The sequence below is a fragment of the Tubulanus polymorphus genome, chromosome 1, assembly GCF_964204645.1.
Source record: "Tubulanus polymorphus chromosome 1, tnTubPoly1.2, whole genome shotgun sequence".
Classification (NCBI taxonomy): domain Eukaryota; kingdom Metazoa; phylum Nemertea; class Palaeonemertea; order Tubulaniformes; family Tubulanidae; genus Tubulanus; species Tubulanus polymorphus.
In genome coordinates, this window is record NC_134025.1 from 8716617 (window position 1) to 8738270 (window position 21654).

The 21654-nt window shown below is 35.9% G+C and overlaps 1 protein-coding gene across 1 annotated transcript in view; it reads right to left on the reverse strand.

Annotated features, from left to right (window-relative positions):
• Positions 1–761: 761 nt before the first annotated feature.
• The window catches only part of LOC141898108 (afadin-like), a 32765-nt gene continuing 11872 nt past the window's right edge, over positions 762–21654 (reverse strand). Inside the window, exons 17-25 of the mRNA XM_074783929.1 lie at positions 17589–17654; positions 17431–17504; positions 17200–17318; positions 16665–16865; positions 5810–7653; positions 5610–5731; positions 5347–5503; positions 4263–4376; positions 762–4189 (exon numbers count right to left, since the gene is read on the reverse strand). Of these exons, the coding sequence (XP_074640030.1) occupies positions 3293–4189; positions 4263–4376; positions 5347–5503; positions 5610–5731; positions 5810–7653; positions 16665–16865; positions 17200–17318; positions 17431–17504; positions 17589–17654 (3594 nt within the window). The 3' untranslated portion in view covers positions 762–3292. The remainder of the gene's footprint in view (positions 4190–4262; positions 4377–5346; positions 5504–5609; positions 5732–5809; positions 7654–16664; positions 16866–17199; positions 17319–17430; positions 17505–17588; positions 17655–21654) is intronic.

Here is a 21654-nt window from a genome sequence, read left to right on the forward strand (position 1 = left end):
ATAAATGTAGATGTACATCATTAGAGTTGGTCTTGATTTAATTATTCATCAACTTCATCACTACATCAAATTTCTATCAATCTGCCCACGAAAGATCTTTCGTTTCTGTCATTCCACATTAGGACCAGACCAAAGGAACAGAATATTGATTTTCTCTGATCAAATTTTGGGATGAAAGATTTGAATGTAGAGGAAATGTTAGAAATGTCTACATATTCAAAGATGACCACAAAACAGGGAGAATGGCACCGATCATTTAGAGTATACCCATACATTAACAATTGTGACTATAATGTGGTTCAGTGAACGGAGTATATCCTCTTATTAGTGTACAGGACATTCCAACATGCTATAATCAATTAGATTGGATTTGAACCTGGACCAACACTGTCCTATTTTCCACATCTGTAGAAATGAGTCCTTAAGCTTTTTTTCATTTTGGTGTTTGACTGATGTCGATAAACTGCATATGCCCTCTAGTGACTTAGCATAACTATGAACCTTCCGAGACATCCAAGTTCTAATACAGCAGATCTAAATCCTTGAATTCATTACCGAAGTTCGAATTTAAGACACCCTATTGAGTTAGAACATGGGGAATGCAACCACCATAAAAATGCATGACATGGTTGACATTTTCTAACGTTGACATGAAGAGAGATTCAGTCCATGATTAGCTCAGCCGAAATTCAAGCATCCTTGAAAAATAGGGAATACAGATCCAGATACAGACAGCTATCATTCATTTAAATATCACCATAAATAACTGATTTATTGTTGAAATATATATGTAAAATGACAGAATAATCAATATTTGTTAGCATAATACATTACAATAATAATACAACATGACCAAGCTGATAAAAACCTAAACAAATAAACAATGAGAGAAAAGCCGTGCACCATGCTGTGAAAATTTAGTACAGTGTATCATAAAAAGCCCACTCGACGTTTCATTACTAACTGCCCTTCCCAGTGTGAGATAATAAATACAATTTGAGCAGTTTTCTAGGAGTTTAAATTTCCGAGTACACTGTACAAGTAACATTCAAGTGTCCGTTCAATTTAGTAAGAAAAGAGATGAGAACTGAGTTAAAGTTGTTATGAAGATAAATACAAGATAAAAGTTATCAGTTATAAAACAAAGAATGGTATTTTCGTTGATTTTTCTGAATGCAAGTAATATACTTAATGAAAGATGTTTTTAGATAATATGGATGTCGTTGATACTGTACATATTTATATACCACTAGTTATTTCGGACATTTTGTTTAAGGCAGAGCTTTAAAAAAAGAGAATTCTTGAAAGCTACATCAATAACTACTGCTATAAGTCATTTTGGCAATTTTACCAATGATAAGCAATTTTCTCGCATTGACGTATATTACAGATACAATTCGAATATCAAAGCATTTCTCTTCTTATAAAACATGATAATTTACACAATATTTACACACAGGACGCGACGGCTATGCCCCTTTTTTTAGAAAAAAAGAATACACAAATCACATAGACAATTCACTATATACACACAATACATTATGATTGATTTAATAATTTATTGCTATTATAATATACGTAAGTGACACACGCTGAACAACAGCATTTGATGTTATCCTTTCTCATCTTGGGTCCGACTTACAACTAAAACAATCAAAAATCTTGCTTACGACATTTGTGAAGTGATGCATGGATCGCACACATCGTGCACTGCTGACACATGATCACAAAGTGCTTCGAAACAACTACGTACTACTAAACTACCAACAATTAATAACTGGAATGTCACAACTAGTGTTAATTTTATCAATCGATCTTCGGAGAACTGTTTAAAAATCTTTCTCAAAAGAAAACCAAACAAGCACACAGTAATAATGATAATAACAGTAATAATAATGATGTTGATAATAATCTAATCTTCTAACTCTATGCATGGAATGCTTTATGGTTAATGATCGTTTTGGTAATAAAGTGACAGACCAGGAAAATAATTCATCTGAACAGTAATTTGTATCTCATCTGAACAGTAATTTGTATTTCAGATGAATAAAGAGATGACTAGCGATGTGAGAGGACGGCTTGGATACATTGCAATATGTTAACACCGCCACCAATTAGTCTAAAGAACAGGTCAGGATTGTTTGACCAAATTTCATTCTACCGCATAAATATTTTACCTTTGTCAGCGAATAGTAAAACAATACAATCCCCTACTTATTTAGAATAAGTTTTTTTACTCCTTTTCTGATTGAAGTGAGAATAATTTTTTGAGCGCGAGCCACTAACATAAGAAAAACATTATCTTGAGTCATTCTGATCTTAAGAGAACATATCATTTTTTCCCACACTCAAATTAGATCCAGTTAGAATTAACACCTCATTCATGTATCCAAAAAAATAACATATTTCGACAACCACGTTAAGTGTAACGTAACTGTAGATTTGAATCAAAGTAGGTGTATTAATGAAAAATTCCAAGGTTAGCGCTTCATAATTCAATTCCCTAAAAACCCCTGTAAAACAATACTCCACCAAAACAATGCCAACAGATTAAACAGAAGTTGGGTTTTGAGATATTTTATCCCAACAATTCATTTCATGAAATCATTAAAACTATTATTCAAGTTTATGAGTCTATATACAATACAACATACAGTGAGCGATAAGACAGATAAAACAGGTATACAAAACGCAACTGATATGCTGTTATTCATGCATGTAAAGTACACGTGATATGTATCAAATCGATTTCCCATCGTTATTTAAGGCAGGATTAAAGATGGCAAAAGTCATCGATAAATTTATAGAAAAGATAATAAGTAGCGAATACATGCATATATCATTTCAGAATTTCTAGCATAACGCATAAACTATAAGATAAGTCAATATATCATAATCCAATTTTGACATTTTCATCTTTGATAAATTTACATTTCTAAAAATAGCTTTTAGGATGGATGAATGGCAGGAATGAACAGTAAAAGGTCTACAAAAATTCTTCTGGACGTAATATGCATTGGCTGGATAGATTTCCAAGCTGCAGCGTACAAGTGGTAAATATTTTCAATGATCCACTTATGAAAAAATTGGTGAAAAAGACTGCCAACAACACAATAACTTACATAGATAAATACATATAAGAATAATCAGGGGATATATCAACTAAGCACAATATTCTGTGGATTTTGTAAAATAACGATCAATGAAAGTTATTCATTTTCCACCTTTTTAAGATACATTGGGTTACATGCACATGCAGCCAGGTGGTAATGAATGCCTTTAGATAAAGCTATCAAGGCGTTGCGAATTGGTGTTCCAGTAACTGTTGGGTACGTGAAGTTTTATTCTTTTCAACTGGCGTATTTTCTCCCGCTTCTTGAGCAAATAGCTTCATTTTCTCTCTGAACGTAAGCTTCTCACCTGGAGCTCTCGAGTCATCGTGCTGTGAACTTCGTTTCGTGGCTTCGATACGTGAACGAGGATCACGGTATACTTCTTGTCCACCGACAACACCTGGAGTATTCGTAACCATGTAATGCGGCTGAGATTTTTGGGGTGGTGTCGAATCAGGATCGTAATCAAAGATCGAACCTGGTGTTGATGGAGATGTGGGCGTGTGTGGTTGGAATCCCGATGAGGAAGACGAATTTGTGCGGTATGATTTTGGAGCAGTATTCGGCTCATAAGGCTGGAATCCTTGCATAGACAATGAAGCCGGAATACCGCTGTTTGTAGAGTTATTGTTATTTTTGTAAACTTCAGTTGTCAGGTTTGTATCGAATGAAACGCTCTTTTTCGGAGGAACGGCAGGTGGAATACGAGATGTACGATTGGTGTTCTGGCTAGGAGGTTGTTGACGATGCTGATTCATTAATGCGTATGAAGAATTACGCTGCGGAGGAGGAGGACCGTCACTCCTTTCATTGTGAACTTTGCGTGGGCCTGAAGAATTGATGTTTTGATTGTTCACTGAGATATTGAACTCTGGTCGATTTTGGTTAGAGTCCTGAGGTGAATATGGCTGCTGATAGTTAGCGTATGAGGATGTCAATGGTTTTGTATATTGGAGATGTTCCATTTGTTCTTGACGTCTGCGTTCATCCTCTTGACGTCTCCTCTGTTCCTCTTCTCTCATAGTACGTTCTTCTGCCTCCCGAACCTCCTGCATCTCACGCAATTGTTCCTTTTCCTGGAAGAAAAAATGATTTTTAACAATCCAATAGGTCAGAAAATTAAACCATTTCTCAGTCATAAATTCTTACCATTTCTTTCTTTCGACGAATTTCTTCCAAACGTTTCTGTTTTAGTTTCTCTTCCTCTTGAAGAACAATGCGTTTATTTTCTTCTTGTTCCATTCGCTGTTTCTCTCGAATTTCCTAAAAAATTTTGGAAGTGTGAGAATGAAATAAGTGTATTGCACATTCCTTTAAAAAACTTTCAGATTGCAACATACATTTTGGTTGAAACGATTAGAAATTAAATTTACTTTTAATCAAATTTTCTAAATCAAAACAAATTCAAGCAAAATCTTATTTAGTTCCTAAATCAAGCAAAAACAGTTAACAAGCGCATTTTCATTGAAGCAAATATCTTTGTAGTACAGGCGAAGTTTGTCTCATCAGGGGACTAGCATTTCTGATTATCAACATCAAAAATGAATGAGAAAAGATTCAAATATATATTGGTTAGAATATGTCACATTTGCTAGGTTCATGGACATCATTATATATCATCAGTCATACATAAGGAAAAAGATGCTGAATTATTGTTAATAAGTGCAATAGAAGTAAAGACTGGATAAGGTTAGTAATTTCGAATAAAGCTTGTAGTTAATAGGAAGGCCTAACATATAGCTTTGGCACCCTGTACTACTGACACAGGCTTGACAAGAAACACTACAAGCACAAAGCAGCAAATCAAAACAATAAAAGTGCTAAGTTATTATGAAGTAAAAAGGACACAACACATAAACTGATTCAAAGCGAGGTACAGTATTAGTAATCAGTGTTAGAAGTATCTACATGATCAGTCAGAATGCTTAATATTACTCATGAATGATTTATTGGTACAAGATGCAAATTAATGATTGCTTAGCTTCAATTACATCTAATAGATTTCTTACACGAATCTGCACCAAAAGTAAATCAAATTATTCTCATTAAAAGCATAATTTCAAGTTAGCACATTTGGATTGTTAGGTGTTTGTATGTATGAGGTATTGCAGATTTTTGTTGGATTACTCAATACAAACTGCCAATAGTGTTAATAATGAATCATCTAATTTGATTCTGTTTCTGTTTGAAGAACAATCATTCTGCTGATTCGTGTGTTTATACTAACGCTAACCTCATGGAACGACATGCGAGGTGCATCAAGTTGTCCCCCTACCCTCTGTTTACGAAGCAATGCTTCGTGTTCTCGCTCTTGACGCTCATGTTTTCGCTGGAGACGCTGACGTTGCTCTTCGCGTTCCTGGTCGTACATTTGCAACATACGTTCGTGCCTGAAAACAACACCAAAATTAGATTTCAAGTTGGCTTTAAATAAATTTTAAAAATAATAAAATAAAGATCAATTCTTGTATGCCAATTGGAATATTAAAGTTTTACCTTTCTTGCGATTCCTTCTCAATTTCGATATCTCGGATCTTCTCTTTTTCTTCCTGTTGTTTTCGCATTATCTGTGACTTTTCCAGTTCCTCGATAATCATTCCCGTGAACTTCTGCCGAGTCTGCACAACAAAATGCACATGAAAAATCAGAGATTCATATAAACTACAACTAACAAATTCAATTGAAGGATATCTTACCTTAGCTTTATCAAGAATATCATGATCATTATCGTCTTCATCATCATCTTTCTCCTCAGCTTCTTTGACTCGTCGTTGAAATTCTTGTTCAATTCGTAAATGCTGCAAACGTGACAATTCCTCATTTGTCAAATGTCCTTTTGCTTGTAGCTCAGCAATTTCACGTTCTCTGATTAACCATGAGTCTCTCTCCCGTTGTTTGGCTTCTCGTTCCTTCTCCTCTTTCTCCCATGGTGATGGCGAAGCAGGAGCCTCTGGTAAAACAATCCGCAGTTTCGCTTGTGATTCGTGGGTATTGATTGTTTTAAATCTATCAGCTGAATTATTTGAGCTATATGGTGGATAAGTTGGGCTCAATTTGTCAAAGTTAGATTGTGGAGCCATTGATGGTGGTTGGTACCGCTGATTTTCAGGCAAACGCTTTCCATACGGATCATCGATATCATGCTCGTATTGGTACGCAGTTGGAGGAGGTGGTGGGGGTGGTAGATCAGGAACTTCTTGATTGATGTGCTCATTGTTATCAGGGGGAGGTGGTGGTAAGTGATCAGAGGGAGGCGGTGGGAGATCTGGTGCCTCATTCGTTTTTTCAGGAAATGTCTTAAATATTACACGAGGCTCGTAATTATATGCCGATGGTGACCTCGGTATCTGATTATCTTGATTATACAATGAAGATCTGTTCTCACTTGGAGGGCGTTTGCTACCAGAAGACAATCTATATTCTGGCTCTCGTCGTTGTTCTACATTTCCATTCATTCTCAATTGTGGCTGACCATAACTAAACGGCTGCTTATCACCTTCATAGAAGTGAGGTTGGGTTCGTGTGTGGTCAATACTTAACTTCGGTATCTCATGTTGAGTAATCTTAGGCATATCTGGCTTTTGTGCAACTTTTGGTTTTGGAGGTGTAGTCAGTGCTCTTTCCTTATTCTTTAGTTGGAAGAAAGGCGGTGTCATTTCTCTGGATAAAGGTTGCGTATTCTGATAGAACGAAGGTTGTGTGAATTCATTTTTTTTGCGAGGTACATCGAATTCATCTTCGATTCGACGCATTGAGTCCTGACGAGCAGTTTGCCCTTGGGGTTCATGACGATAACCAGTGGCCGGGTCAGGTTGGTTCTCTTGCGACGGAGGTGGTGGATAATAATTTGGACTGCGTTGGTCATAGGTCGGACTTTGAGGTATTTCAGGTCTGTTATTATAGCTTTGACCAGCTGGCTCTTGGCGTAACGCATTCTGTGATTGATTCATATAATTGGGATTAATCTGCTGTTGCTGGTAATAACTATCAGGTCGACCTCCTTGATTGGCAAAGTCAGATCTGATGCTCTGATTAGACACATCGTGTGGTGGCTGGTCATTGTACTTTTGGTGCCATTCTTGCATTTTTGGATTCTCTAGTTCATCTGATTTTGGACGATATTGGTTCACATCAGTACTATTGTCTTGGTAGCGGGAACGTGGTCTATCATGTTCTGAATTGACTGGTGGTCTGCTGTTGCCATACGGGTCATTATTACGCATATTTACGTCACATCCATAGTATGGTGCGTTTTTATCAATGCCGGCATTTGCAAGGTTTGGATTCGATTTCGAAAATTGGTTATCTGGTCTTCTTGTGTATTCATTCTGTAGTTGTTGTTGTTGTTGATGTTGGTGGTATTCACGAGGTAATGTACTAGACGACTGATTTCGTTTACGAGATTCCTCATGTTCGACATCGCTATCGAGATTTGATGTAGATTTTGATCGATTTGAAGCATCTCTAGATGACTGTGATCCATAGGCTGGCCTAATAATAGGTTGCGGTGGTCGAATATAAGGATCTCGTGGTTCATCATCTGCAAGAGAAGAAAATGACTTTAATATATATCCAATGACTCAAGTACCTATTATGCTTAACTGCATTCTTTACTTTATACACTTTCATTATCTAATCACTGATACTGAATTAAATACTAACGCATAAATTACCAAATTAAATAACTGAATGAAAAAATTTAATTACTATGAAGAGAATCATGCTACACATTTGGAAACACATGTACAAGAAATAACATAATATACAGTAAAATTTATATACCCGTCTTTTATATGAACAAAACCTCATGTTTTAGAGATTTTCTTCATAGCCACTGCTACTTATGTTCACTGATAGATCTGGTGAACTCCGGCTTTTTTCGTCCAACTTTTCAGCCATTGAAATACGCTTTTTCACCGATCCAGACGCACAATGCTGACCTACACTGAACCGACTTTCACATTTTTTGGCCACAGTGTCTTTCGGTTCCTCGAGGTCGCTGATTAGATCTTTTAATGACCGAGCTTTACGAACACTACTGCTACCACCGAATAATTCCTTACGCGCTTCACTGAGTTTTTCAGAAGAACCCTTATACCCACCGCTACTACTTAGCCGTTGTAGCCGACTACGCGAACTGTCATTATTACTACTAGCACCACCAAAATTAAGTTTTAAATCTTTCATAGATTTTGACTTAGTTTTTAACAGAGCCATATTACTAATACTTGGAACACCTGTAATGTCTTTCTTAGAAGGTAAAACGTCACTGGACAGGTCAATGTCCATTAAAACACGATGTCGCCATGAATTACCACTTTCCGACGCTCGGCGATTAGCATCGTTTTTATTATTGTTAGTAGTTTTCGATAATATTCTCGCGGATGTTTCTGAGTATTTTCGAACGGGTAATCGTGAATATTCATTTTGAACGATCGGTTCATTTGTAACACGAGCGACGGGGCGAGCTTTATTTACAATCACAGCATCAACGCTATCTGATGAACTTATTTCCCTTTTAGTGTCTTTATCTCGAGAACGCCTCCGCCGGCGTTTTGAAGCTGTTTCAGTTGGTGTTATTGATACCGGAATTGACGATATACTGTGCCGCACTATAACAGGACGTTGAACATTGCTAAGATTTATTGTTGCACTAGACCGAAAAACACTATCGGATAAATCATCAAATGCACTTGAAATTTCAACTTTTGGTTCATCATTTTTTGGTATTGGATCAAAGTCAGTGTCAATCAAATCAAATGCTTTTTCAGCTGTTGATTTTTCAAAATCGACAGCTCCTAACTCAGCAAAGAGTTTCACCTCCTCAGGCTCTGGTGTTGGTTCCCGTTTTAACACAGGAGCAGGCTCAATATCCAGTTTTTTTGATGACAAGTTCTTCATTGATTGTGAATGGAATCTAGAAAGTGAATTTAGTTCAGCACCGACTACAGGCTTTATTTGTTTCTGTTGATCAGCAACCGGAATCAGAGTAGCTTCAATCTGCTTTAATTTTGATTCTGATAGCAACGGTTCAGTTTTCATCGCTTGAACTTCAAATTTTTGACTTAAACTTTTCAATGTTCTTGATCTAATATTACTCATGGCTTGTCTGTCAAGTTTATCATCTTCGATCTTCCGTTTATCTTCTTCACTTTTTGGCACTCGACTTTCAAGTATTTTTGTTAAGTCTTTTAATGAACCAGATTTAATTCTACTCAATGTAGCTTCAGCTTGTTTATTTTTTTTTGCTTCAACTTTTTGATATCGCTGTTCCATCATCTGTGTCAAATCTTTAAACGATTTTTCCTTTGGTTTTGCCTTAGCTTCATCAGCTCCTGTTTTCACCATCCACTTTTCAACTACCCTAGTTATGTCAGAAATATCACCCGATTTCACAAGAACCTCCTCATCTTCATCAGACCCAACTTGTTTCAGTTCATCAGCTTTTGGAATATCATTCAGATCAACATTTTCCATGTTTTTCCATGATCTTGATAAATGACGTGTAAAATAACTGGTTTTTCTTCGAGGATAAGCAGATTTTAGCTCGGATGGTTGAGATTCAGTTGACTTAGATATATCTTTACTCTCAGTAGCAAATTGTTCACTTTCACTTTTTGGCATTCCTTTATCCGAGGCCTCTTGCAAGACACCAGTTATTTTGGTTTCAGTGACAAGGTTATCTATATCAAGTGTCTGCTGAGACATTTTCATGGCCTTTTCTTCTGTAGTTGGAGAAGCTACTTTAACAGCATCATTTGTTGTATCAAGAACACTTAATTGCTCAGAGGAATCTTTTGCATTTGATTCTTTAGAGCAGGATATAGAGGAATTTACTTCAACATGAGTAGTTTCATCTATTGGAACACTTGAAGACACATCATGCTTTATTTCACATTCAATTTGAGGTTCTTCCGATACAGTAATAACAGACTTGTCTTCGAAGTCTGTATTGCGATGAACCAAGGACGTCATATCATTAGAACTTAAAGATTTTGAATTTTCTACAGAATGTACCATATCACTTGTTTCAGGGCCATTATCCTTTTTAGAACCACGAAAGCTGAAAAACGATGGCTTGCTTTCTTGATTCGATTTGGTGTTTGAAGATTCTTTTTCATCTTGAGGTTGAGCATCTTTGATGTTAAAAAATCCTTTCACACTTTTAATTACTTTAGACATAGCACCATCTTCATTGCTTTGAGCATTAGGTTGGGTGGAATCATTGGTGATTGATTGACTAACAATGCAATCAGGTACATTTGATTCATCAACTTGTTCCCTTAGTTCAATTGAAGATATTTCATCAATCGTGCTCTCAACTTTTGATCCATCAACTTGTTCACTTAGTTCAATTGAAGATATTTCATCAATCCTGCTCTCTACTTTTGATCCATGAACTTGTTCTCTTAGGTCAATTGAAGATATTACAACAATCTTGCTTTCTACTTGTGATCCATCAACTTGTTCTCTTAGGTCAATTGAAGATGTTTTATTTATCTTGCTTTCCACTTCGTCATCTTTTTGTTCAACTTCTCCTCTTAGGTCAATGGAAGATGTTTCATTTATCTTGCTTTCCACTTTGTCATCCTTTTGTTCAGAAACATTTGTGATTATACCAGTATCCTCCGAAAATTTAGTTTCAACAGGCGTTGCAGGCAGTTTTCTGCCACTGGACCTTCGTCTGATCCTTGATTTATCCTCACTCTGCTCCAAATGTTCAGGTTTTTTGTAACTATTTTCATCTTGACTACTCAAATTTCCTTGAGGTAGTGTATTACGCTTTATTTCATTATCATTCGATATTTCTAGATTTTCATCTTCATTGGCAGAATTTCTATGTGGGCGTCTTCTGCGAATAGGCTCACTACTTTTCTCAGCCACAGGTGGTGTATTATAATCAGAATGTTTTAAATCTTCTTCTCTACCAGTAGATTTTCTTTGAGGGCGACGTCTTTGAGGCTTTCCCACATTGTCATTCGATATTGTTTCCATTGGAACAGAACCTTCCAAATTGACATTTTTTACCATATTCAATACCCCAATTTCAGACTCCTGTTGTGAGGATGAATCAACAAGGGTGTCATTTACAAATGACGGTGCACTTGGCTGAATCTTTTCATCGCTTTTACTTGCTCGTGTACGCCATCTTCGTGGCAGTGTACCGGCTTTCAATGTATCATTCATTGGATCCACTTTTTTGCCAAGCCCTTCATTTTTTGCGAATGAAATACGTCCTTGCGGCAATGTACTGTCTCTAGTTTGAACTGCTTCCTGTTTAGACGATAGAATACGTGTTCGTTGTAGATTTTCCTTAGACTTATATTCATCCATTGATACCAAGTTTTCTGAATCGGAACGAAATCTTGATTTGGCAGGAATTGATTTTTTTGGCGGCGAATCAACATCAGCTTTTTGCTCAAGTGACTTCAAACGATCCTTTAAAGATAATCCAACAGAAAAACTAGATTTGCCTGATGCAATAGATTGAGCACTTTTTGCACTCTCTTCTTCGAAATGATGAACTGAATGTCGGAGAGACCTTCTTTTTGATACATGATCCTGTGATTTGGGCTGCTGGTCACTTTCAGCTTTATCAGTTGTATAAAGCGATCTCAAACGCATTTTTAGAGATGGTATATCAGTCTGTATTTTTTGTTCTTTGGCTTTGACATCTGTTACAGCACTTTTAGCAGCTTCATCTTCAAAAAGATGGATTGATTTACGTAAAGAACCTCTGGACACTACATCAGTTTTTTCAGGTGAAGTCTTTTTCACTCTCAGAGTTACAATTTCTTTTTCACTGTCAGCAGCATCTAAAGATTCAAACTTTTTGGCAAAATTTTTAAGTGAGCCGGGAGGTTTACGTCTTTTGTCTTTCTTTTCTGGCGGAGGTAATTTCCTATTTTCAAAGGCTTTTGCTTTGTCTTGAAACGACTTTGATGCACTAATCAAATCAATAGGCTCATCATCATTTGCAATTATGTTATAAATAGCTTCAGAGTATTCAGGTGAATGATTTATTGTACTCAATCTTGCAGACGATTTCTCTATTTGAGTTTCAGGACAACCAGAACTGATCTTGCTTGGAATCAAATTATCACTTTCACTTTTGGCAGCTGGAACATTGATGGGTTTTTCAACTTCAGATTTTCGCCTCACTCTTTTTACATCATCAATATCATTGTCCATTTGTTCCTGAAATTTATCAGCAAGACCTTGCAGTCCTTTTAATTTTGGCTGAGATTGCTTGTCATCAGTAGCTATATCATGTCTTCTTGGAGGAGCCACAAAAACCTCCCCATCAGAGGTATCAGGAGCTGATTTCATCTTACCAAGAGATATCTTCCTTACAGGAACAGAAACTTTGGCTTGTTCCTCCAATCCATTTTCCTTGTGAGCTGTTTCAACATTTGTTTCACCAACTTTTGTAGTGATATCTACATTCAGTTCAATATGTTCATGAGATTTAGGAGATTCCTCAGTGACTCTTTCTTTATCTTTTCTTATAGGTGACTCTATAATTCCTCCAAGAATCTCTTTACTTAAACATTCTAGTGGCTGACTTACCAATTTGCTATCAGTAATTTCAGGTTCAGTTTTTTTCACTTGTGCAAAGTCTGAAATGAAATTTTCAGGTTTCATTTGCACTTCCTGTTCGTCGATAACATATGAAGAGTTCTTTTCAGAAGTTGCATCTTCACTGTTGTCAGTTTCCACCTTATCTTCTATGAATTTGCCATCATCATAACCAGAATACATATCAAAACCATCTTGTTTTTGGATGCCAAAATTCCTTCGGTCGAGACTTGTAGTTTTCCAAGAATTGTCACCAACTGAACTCGTAAATGCATGTCTCTGTGAGTTCATTTGTCTACGGTCTAAGCTCCCATAGCTTGAAAGTGATTTTACTTTATCACGAGGTGAATAACTACCAACTGTAGCTCGTTTGTCATTTTCTTCGAATTTCTGAGTTATGTTTTTCAAAGAGCCAGATGGAACTACTTCCAAATTGCTAAGTCTAGAGGAGCTTAAAGATGAACTTTCCCGGGATTTTACTTTATGATCTCTCTCTTCACATGCTTGTTTGATATTTCTCAAAGATGTGCTAGCAGATCTTTCAGCACTACTAAGTCTTGGAGAACTTGATTCATAGTCACCAGCTCTCTTATCTCGTTCTTCATATAATTTAGTTATATCCTTTAGAGACCGAGATTTCATCTTATTCAGACTCCTATTATCTGCATTGTTAGAACCATGACTTCTACCTGGCTTTTGCCTGAGCACAACTTCTCCTTCAGCCGCTTTCTTATCATTGGCTTCAAACGAATTTGTTAAGTCTTTCAATGATTTAGATTTCCACAAACTACCGATTTCGGAATGGGTACTGATTGATTTCTTTGGTTTGATATCTGCAGGCACCTTGTCCCTATCAACTAATGTCTTCGGGTGTTTGCTGGCTTTTTCAACCTCTTCAAAACTCTGAGTCAAGTCTTTTAATGAGCGAGATTTGCTCATACCAAGTGATGATAGAATACTGGCCATTTTTTTAGGCTTTGTTTTATCTGCTTCAGCTTCAGTAGTTGAATGAGGAGCTGTGTTTTCAAAAACATCTCTTAGTGATTTAGTTCGTCTCATTGCTCCAAGTTCTTTTTCTACATAATTCCTTTCAGCAGAAATAGAATGTCTGCCTTCTGAACCTTTCAAAGATTTGACAGGTGTCATTGGACTTGTCAGTCTATGGGCCTTTTCATTGATATCAATAGGAACTGTGCTGAGTGAAAGTGGTCGAGAATTAGATGCTGAAGGTATATCTGACGACACATTTCCTGTGCTTTTCAATCTACGATCTCGAAGAACTGGTTTTGTTGCTACTGGAGGTGGACATTTTTCTGAACTGGTGGTGTTTTGCTTCAAAATGGGTTTCACTGGCATGGTTGGCTCATTCACGCGACTTTCAGCTTTTTGAATCATATCAGATATAGATTTGCCTCTGGTTCTCAAGGCTCTTATGTCTCTTACTCCTTCACTCACTTTGCGAACACGCTCAACAGCCAGGGCAGGGTCTGCTTTGCCTTTGTCCCAAGACTCTAGATTAGTGATGAAGGAGCCGCGACGGTACTTTAACCCTAATTTGTCAACTCGGTACTCCATGTTATCATCGATATCATCATCACGATCACCATCATCAGGTTGACTTCCAGAAAAGGCATCGTCGATTAACTGTTCTTCAGACACAACTGAAGCACTATCTGAGCCATAGACATCACTTCTGTCCGAACTTTGACCACTTAATTTTCTATTTGTACTGAAACCGCTGTCAGAATGATTTTCATTACGATCTGTTTCTTTTTCAGTAACAATACTGTATTCCTGTCGTGGGCTTCTTGGATTGAATGAACTATATTTTTTTGAATTATCAGCTGGGCCCTTGTCAGTGATTTCATATTTTGTATTCTCAATATCCCCAACATGAACTGGCACATTCGTGACCTTCAAAGGCATCATTTTAGGTGGTGAAGAAAGTTGCCGATCGATTTCATCTTTTAATCTTTGTTCTTCCTCAGTCAACTCTTCATCACTGAAGATATCGCTTAAGTTATTTGCAGCAAGGTGATCACTGTTGCCTTTTACCTCTTGATTTGGCCTCTGATGTTCTTCATTGAGAATGTCAATTTGTATAATATTTTCTTTAACTAAAGCATCATTGTTGGATTCTTGATTGCTATCAGGTGATGGCATTTCCTTGTCGGAACTCCTATTTCTGTCGGTTATGGTGGAGATTTCCTTATCTTCATCCGTCAATTGAGCCTCATCTAAGTAGATTACCTCCTCCGATTCAGAATTTGGTTCATGGCAGCATGGTAATAATGTGGAATTTTCAATGGGATCAGCTGTTCCATCAAACGAAGGCACTAGTTCATTGATGGAATATTCTTTCATCATTCTAGTTTCAGCAGTAATGACAGGTATTCTTTGTAAGTCAATATCACAGTCAGTTTTGTCAAAGCATTTGACTTCAGCAGTAGAGTGAGTGTCTTTCTCAGACAATTCACTCATATCACAGACTGGTAAGCAAGGAACAGACTGCCCCAAAACATCAATTTTACTTTCATCATAAACAGCTTCATAATCTAAGTCTTTCCCTTTCACAAGATCATTTCTAAGGTCATATTCATTCTTTGGCTCACTAGATTCATTGGCAGTACAATGAATCAAGTCACCATTTACAGCAGCTTCCTGATTGATACCTGCAGAGTGATCATTTGAAACCAATGTCATCTCAGAGGAAAAATATTCTATATCATTCTTAGACTTTGCCTTTTTAATTTCCTTTTGTTCATCATCTTCCAAGATTTCACCAAAATGCATAGATTTATCCTCTGATTCATTTGTCAAACTGCTATCATCTTTCATTTCAGATAGATTGGATCCTTTTCCAAGATCGAATAAATCTGATAACCTCTGCTTAAGTACACTATCCTCAGAACTTGTCTTTGAATGCACTTTGTCTGTGTTGTCTGTATCCGCTTTTTCAAGATTGAGCAGATCCGACAATTTTCTTTTCAAAGGGAATTTTTGTGGGGTTGTATTTAGCTTTTCATCTTGGTCACTTTTTTCACAAAACAAAGGCGTCTTATCTGATATAGTAACATTATTCAGCTCATTTTGTTGGCAGGTAACTGCTTCTAATGTTTTACATTCATTCTGATTTGAATTAGGCATAGCATTCTCTGATGACTTTTTGCGGTTATCACGGAATTCAAAAAACTTTGAAATTTTTACTGATATAGATTCATCTTCAATCATAGTTTCTGTATCACTGGCTTTTGATTTATTTTGTTTTGCCAGATCACCTGAATGGTCAGGAAGATTAATATCCCCGGAATCTTCAATTCTTTTACCTAATATAGCATTATTTTCTGGCAAACTATTGCTCTCCTTTGCAAAATTTGATGTTTTATCATCAATATTATCATTTATCAATTGAGAATTATCATTTTTGCCATCAGTGCCAAAACTGAAGAAGTCTTTTATCTTATTTACGAAACTATCCTCTCTTTCTGGGTCCGACATTTTTATATCAATATTCGTTTTAATTGTTTTTTGCTCGCCCCGCTCGCTATCACCGTCGGTATTCGACACCGAACTTTGAAATTCACTCATATTTGATAACGCGAATATATGTAATCCTTTATCGGTTTGATTGAGTGTTGGAGTGCGCAAATCCTTGGCCTCAGTAGCTATTAAGTCCCTCCTCAGGCTCTGTATAAAGAGATAAAGAAACAAAAGGGATGACACATCTACTCACTATCTACACAGTGAGTCGCTGAAATAAAAAAGGATGTGCAAATAATGGATCGCAGATCAATCACCCTTACCCCAGTAACAACCACAAAAATATTGTATATTATTAACCAAATTACTATGATTCTTAGTGAAGTTTGTTTTAAGGGGAGAACATATCATATCCATTGTTTGCACAACCACTCGCGTTAGTACCTGGGTTAGTGTACATGGACACAAACAAATGTGCCACAGGTAACTTACTTAATGATGGAGTAGATTTAGTCTGATCTTGACCTTTGAGCAGACGACCTTGGAATTCTCTTGGTTCAGGTGCTTTGTTATTGTAGCGTCTCTTCAAAGTTACTGAACTTTCACCATCTATGTCTACCTGGTACCTAGCTGCATCTTCACTACGGGGCCTGGATGGCTTTTCGATCTGCGATGTTGGCCTTCTCGGTGATGCTGCAAGGGAATAAGAAACTAACAAAATGAAGACTTTCAGAATTTCAAGGCTGGTTTCAAGAGATTTTTTGCAACGGGAGTCAGTAGTTCTTATGTGTCTACGCTTCACTAATATTTTCGTGATTGTTATAACTGAAGCCCCTGAGTCAAGAATTACTTGCACAGTGACAGAACTATTAATAATGACCCAAATACCCGTGAAACCAATCCCTTTTACAAAAGACATGGATCAACATTCATGCATAACTGCCATTAGCGTAAGGGAATTCATTACAACTGTTGACTAACACCTCTACTTTAAATCAGATATTACAATACAAAACAAGACAATTACCTCTTTGTATTTCAGGGGATGGTTGATTCAGTAAGGTGGCAAGTCCATGGTAAACTGCAGCTTTACGGGCAACTTTCAGTGTTACTCTGTCACCTGTTTTTACCATCAACTCAGCAGCCCTAAAACAGCAATATAGATGGTTATCATTAATCTCAAATACCAGATAAATAGCATAGATTAGACATAGAAATAAATATATAATCTGTGTGGGAATAGTTTTTAAGAACTCACTTTTCTTGAGAGACACCAATTAAACTCTTGCCATCTACTTCTAAAAGTTGATCCCCTGCTTGTAAACGGCCATCCTGAATAACAGAAGTTATATCAGTTCACTCTCTAGAAATCTAACCATCAAGATGGCGTTTTATGACATGAGAATGCATGCTTACCAATGCTGCTGCCCCATCTGGCACGACAGACTTGATATAAATACCACGTTTATCCTGATTTTCGCCCTAGAGAAAAAATAAAGCTATTACAAAGCTGACATTGATATTACAGATAAATATAGTGCATCAACGGTAAGGATGCATGGTGGGCTACACAGAGGCATGCTTTCAAACACTTCATATCATTCAAATACGAAAACATGAAATGAATTTATGTGGCAATTATCTTTAGACAAAGAGCAATACAATAAATTGAATTTTCAAAACATATCCATAAATGACGATGAAATTTTTCATCTAAGAATGAGGCCCAGCAATTGACGCTTGCCATTTTATTGTACAGCGATTATACTGTGTATGAAGACAAGACATTCAATGTGTAAATAAAGACCTGTCTACATAGAAATTCTTTAGACATTCGACAATAGGGCAAAAATTATGGGGACACTTTTTATTTCCCAATATAAAAGTCTATCTTCCACTTCAATGAATTCAAAATATTTTTGGAGATCAGATTTTCTCGCCTAGTCGAAAAACATTGATATATGTAATATAAGGGCCAACATTCCTTAGATGTTTAAGTCTTTTTTTCATACCAAACATCGACAACCCATTCTAAAGAAATATAGATTACATAAGGAATGTTTAAATATTGATTCGAGGAATGTTTGAATTTCGATTCGAAGAGTATAAAGAAATTATTCCAAGCTATTAAAACAACATTGCTACCTTTTTGAGTCTTTTAATGTATAGCCTATTTATACATGTTAAGTCAGATTTAAGAATGATTATGATAAATCTAGACGACCGAGTAATACAATGAATTACACAAAATCTTAGTATACAATAAAACCAACTTCGAACAAACATGGTATGTCTTATAAAATCAACCATTAAATTCTCCATGACAAACTTATTTCATGAAAACATGCCTAAGAGATATTAAGTGCAAGCCACCATGCAAGGAAGGTTCAATCACAATTAATTTACAGCCTAAGAACGAACAATTAAAAACATTGTTCAATAATGGATGGTCACGGGCTGAGACAATATTATTCAATACAGTATGACAAGTATGTAATTCCATGGGTGAAACTTTCTGAATGCAATTAATTGATTAAAATACAGTTACAACTGGGTTTAATAAACGCATTTGAACCTGAAATCCCTTGAAGTGTTTATATCAGATATAAAAACTGTTCCAAATATTCTGGTAGCACGTTTGTAAATCAAAGCTTTCAGAAAGTTTATCCCACTCAACCACAACACACCACCATTCACGCAATAAAAAGCAAATGTTGAAATCCGATTGAATATGATGATAATTTCTAAGAGTGGAATTGCTCTTAAATTCCTGTGGTATGTTAACGAAAATCGAATAATTATGTTAACCAATCGTAGAACTATTCAAAGAAAAAAAGTGTGGCCACAAAAATAATTGAATCTCAACTGGTATGCTTTTTATCATAAAAACAAGAAAATAATAAACAGTTGAAAAAGGTTAGCATTTGTTAATAATACGCAGTCTCGCAATACACATTCATACACATGTAATATAACGATAAAGTATAAAACATCTAGAAAATTAACTCAATGAATACCCAACTAAAAATCCTACATTGGCATAAAAGAGAGCTTCGCCTCAGTGACCGCATTGAAAATATATCAAAATAATAAAACATATACCGGGTACACACCCTAGTCAATAATCAGGTATGACACAAAATAAACTGAATTGAATTTGGGTCATCAAATAACGTGATTTGAAATAATTTCTCTTCTTTTATTCAGAAACTTATCCAGAAGACAAGGCATATATGAATCTGATACAAACTTACCAGTCTTATCACGATAATACTGAATCATATTGGCCAGTTTGTCATCAGATCTGAAGGATTCCGCTCGACCTAGACTTACGCGTAAAACTTTTCTCATACTCAGATAGAAAGCCTGCTGTCTGCTACATTAGCAATACTTTTATAATGAACTCATAATGAACTCCTAATAAACTGGGTTTTGAAAATATTGTATTGGGATTTTCTTACACTATTTCAAAAATATCATTGTTTCAAATTTGACGAATGGATCGTGAAGATAAGATAATGAGGACAAAGAGGAAAAATGATGACAGAAGATAAATCAAATGGTGATATTCTATTTTCATATAAAATTCTATATCTGAAATGTTCTTCCAATTGTACGCAAGTTAGAATTAAGGTATACTGATCACTTGCTTAGGTAAATACTCTCTTTAACGAACATAGGGTGTACGAATATATGTGAATCGGCGCCAAAACAAAACAGGAGGGGTCAATTACATTCTTTATGTCAGACTGAAAATGAAGCATGTCCAGTAATGCGTAAAATTCCCTTGAAGTCACCACAGTTTAGCAATTTGGAATTAGCACGACATGGCCATATACAATGAACAAATTGGAACCAATTCAATTAGAGACAGTTCATTCAATTCAATCAACCAAATATTTCTCTTATATCCTGAGTAAAACATATAATCAACAATTTACAGCTTTTATAATGGACTTGGCCGAAATAAAATGGTTTGCCAGAGTTTAATGAATGCATACAAACTAAAATCTTTGCACGACCAATAGCAATGGTATTTTGATTTAAAGAATAATTTGCCAAATCAAGTATGAAGTCTGAAACACAGCAATTTTAGTTACTAATGCTGATATATGTTAATTTTAATCAATCATAATAGATCTACATTCATATCTTTTCATTTCTATTTTGAGATTTGTTTCGTAAGTTATATATTCAATTTCTATTCAATTAAACAATAAGGGCATCTTGAAAACTAAATGAAAAGCCAAAATGTAACTATTCAGCAAATCGACTATAAAATCAAATCATTGAAAACTACAAACTTATTTCAGTTTTAATGATTTACGAATTATGCAATTTAGATGATTAGTGATAATATAATATCCCTCGCTTTACCTCGTTAAGTATCAATCCGTACTATCCGAGTATCTGTCGTACATATGTCTATAGTCCAAAACACATTTACAGCACTCACAATGTCATGGGTAAGGAAGAAAACTTTTTGCTATGACCTATTCATTATGGCACTGTCACTGCGATGTATTGCTAGTACTGAGTGGGACGGTCTGCGCTTTATTTCGGTTAAGGCTCGCACCAAGCAGGTTTTTCAGTCACGGACGAATGTATGTGTATAATTCAGCGTTAATACCCCTGCATAGAAATCCATTGAGCTTCCATGGGAGAAAATACATAAACCCGCGATTTCCGTAGACAAAAGCGTTTTCGTTCATAAACGCGCATACCGGTGCAAGAATAGGTGAAAATATGCAAAGCATGCACAATTTAATGTCTCACCAATAGAATTTATGGTGGTATCTCATTTTGGCTCTAAAACGGTCTGAATTCTTGCCACTGTGCGACGTATGTGACAATATTCTAAAGCCTATTGCCGAGAAATGTTACAAATAGTTAACAAATATACCGAGCCATTCTATATTTTGTTGATATTCTAATGGGGATAATAAATTATATACACAAAATGTACATATTAGGACATTATACTAAAAGGATTGGAATTGAGAAGAAATGAAGCTCTTTAGAGACAATATTTAATCTAATACTTAGTATTTTTAAATGAAATATTATGGTTGAGGTTTACTTTAAAAATTCCAAGAGAAAATGAAATAAATTCTTCATATTTTTAGGGGGATTTCGACAACATCAAACACAAGCGCTAATATCACACATCACAAGTGTAAACCAGTAGCGTGGCAGACTACAGGAGGTCTGATCCCTGCATTGAAATAATTTCTGATTCCTCTTTAGTATCCTGATTGAAATATAGTGACACTAATATAAATCATGAGCAAGCACTTTCAAACCATACAACATTTTTCTTGACACTAAGTTAAACGACACTATGACCAGAAAAAAAAACATAGGCTACAACAGAAGACACCCATGACATAAATATTCCTTCCACCATTAGGGAATGCGTTCTTCTTTTATTACGGTATTATTTGAATTAAAGTCTGAAGAGTCACATTAGTGCATTAATGCA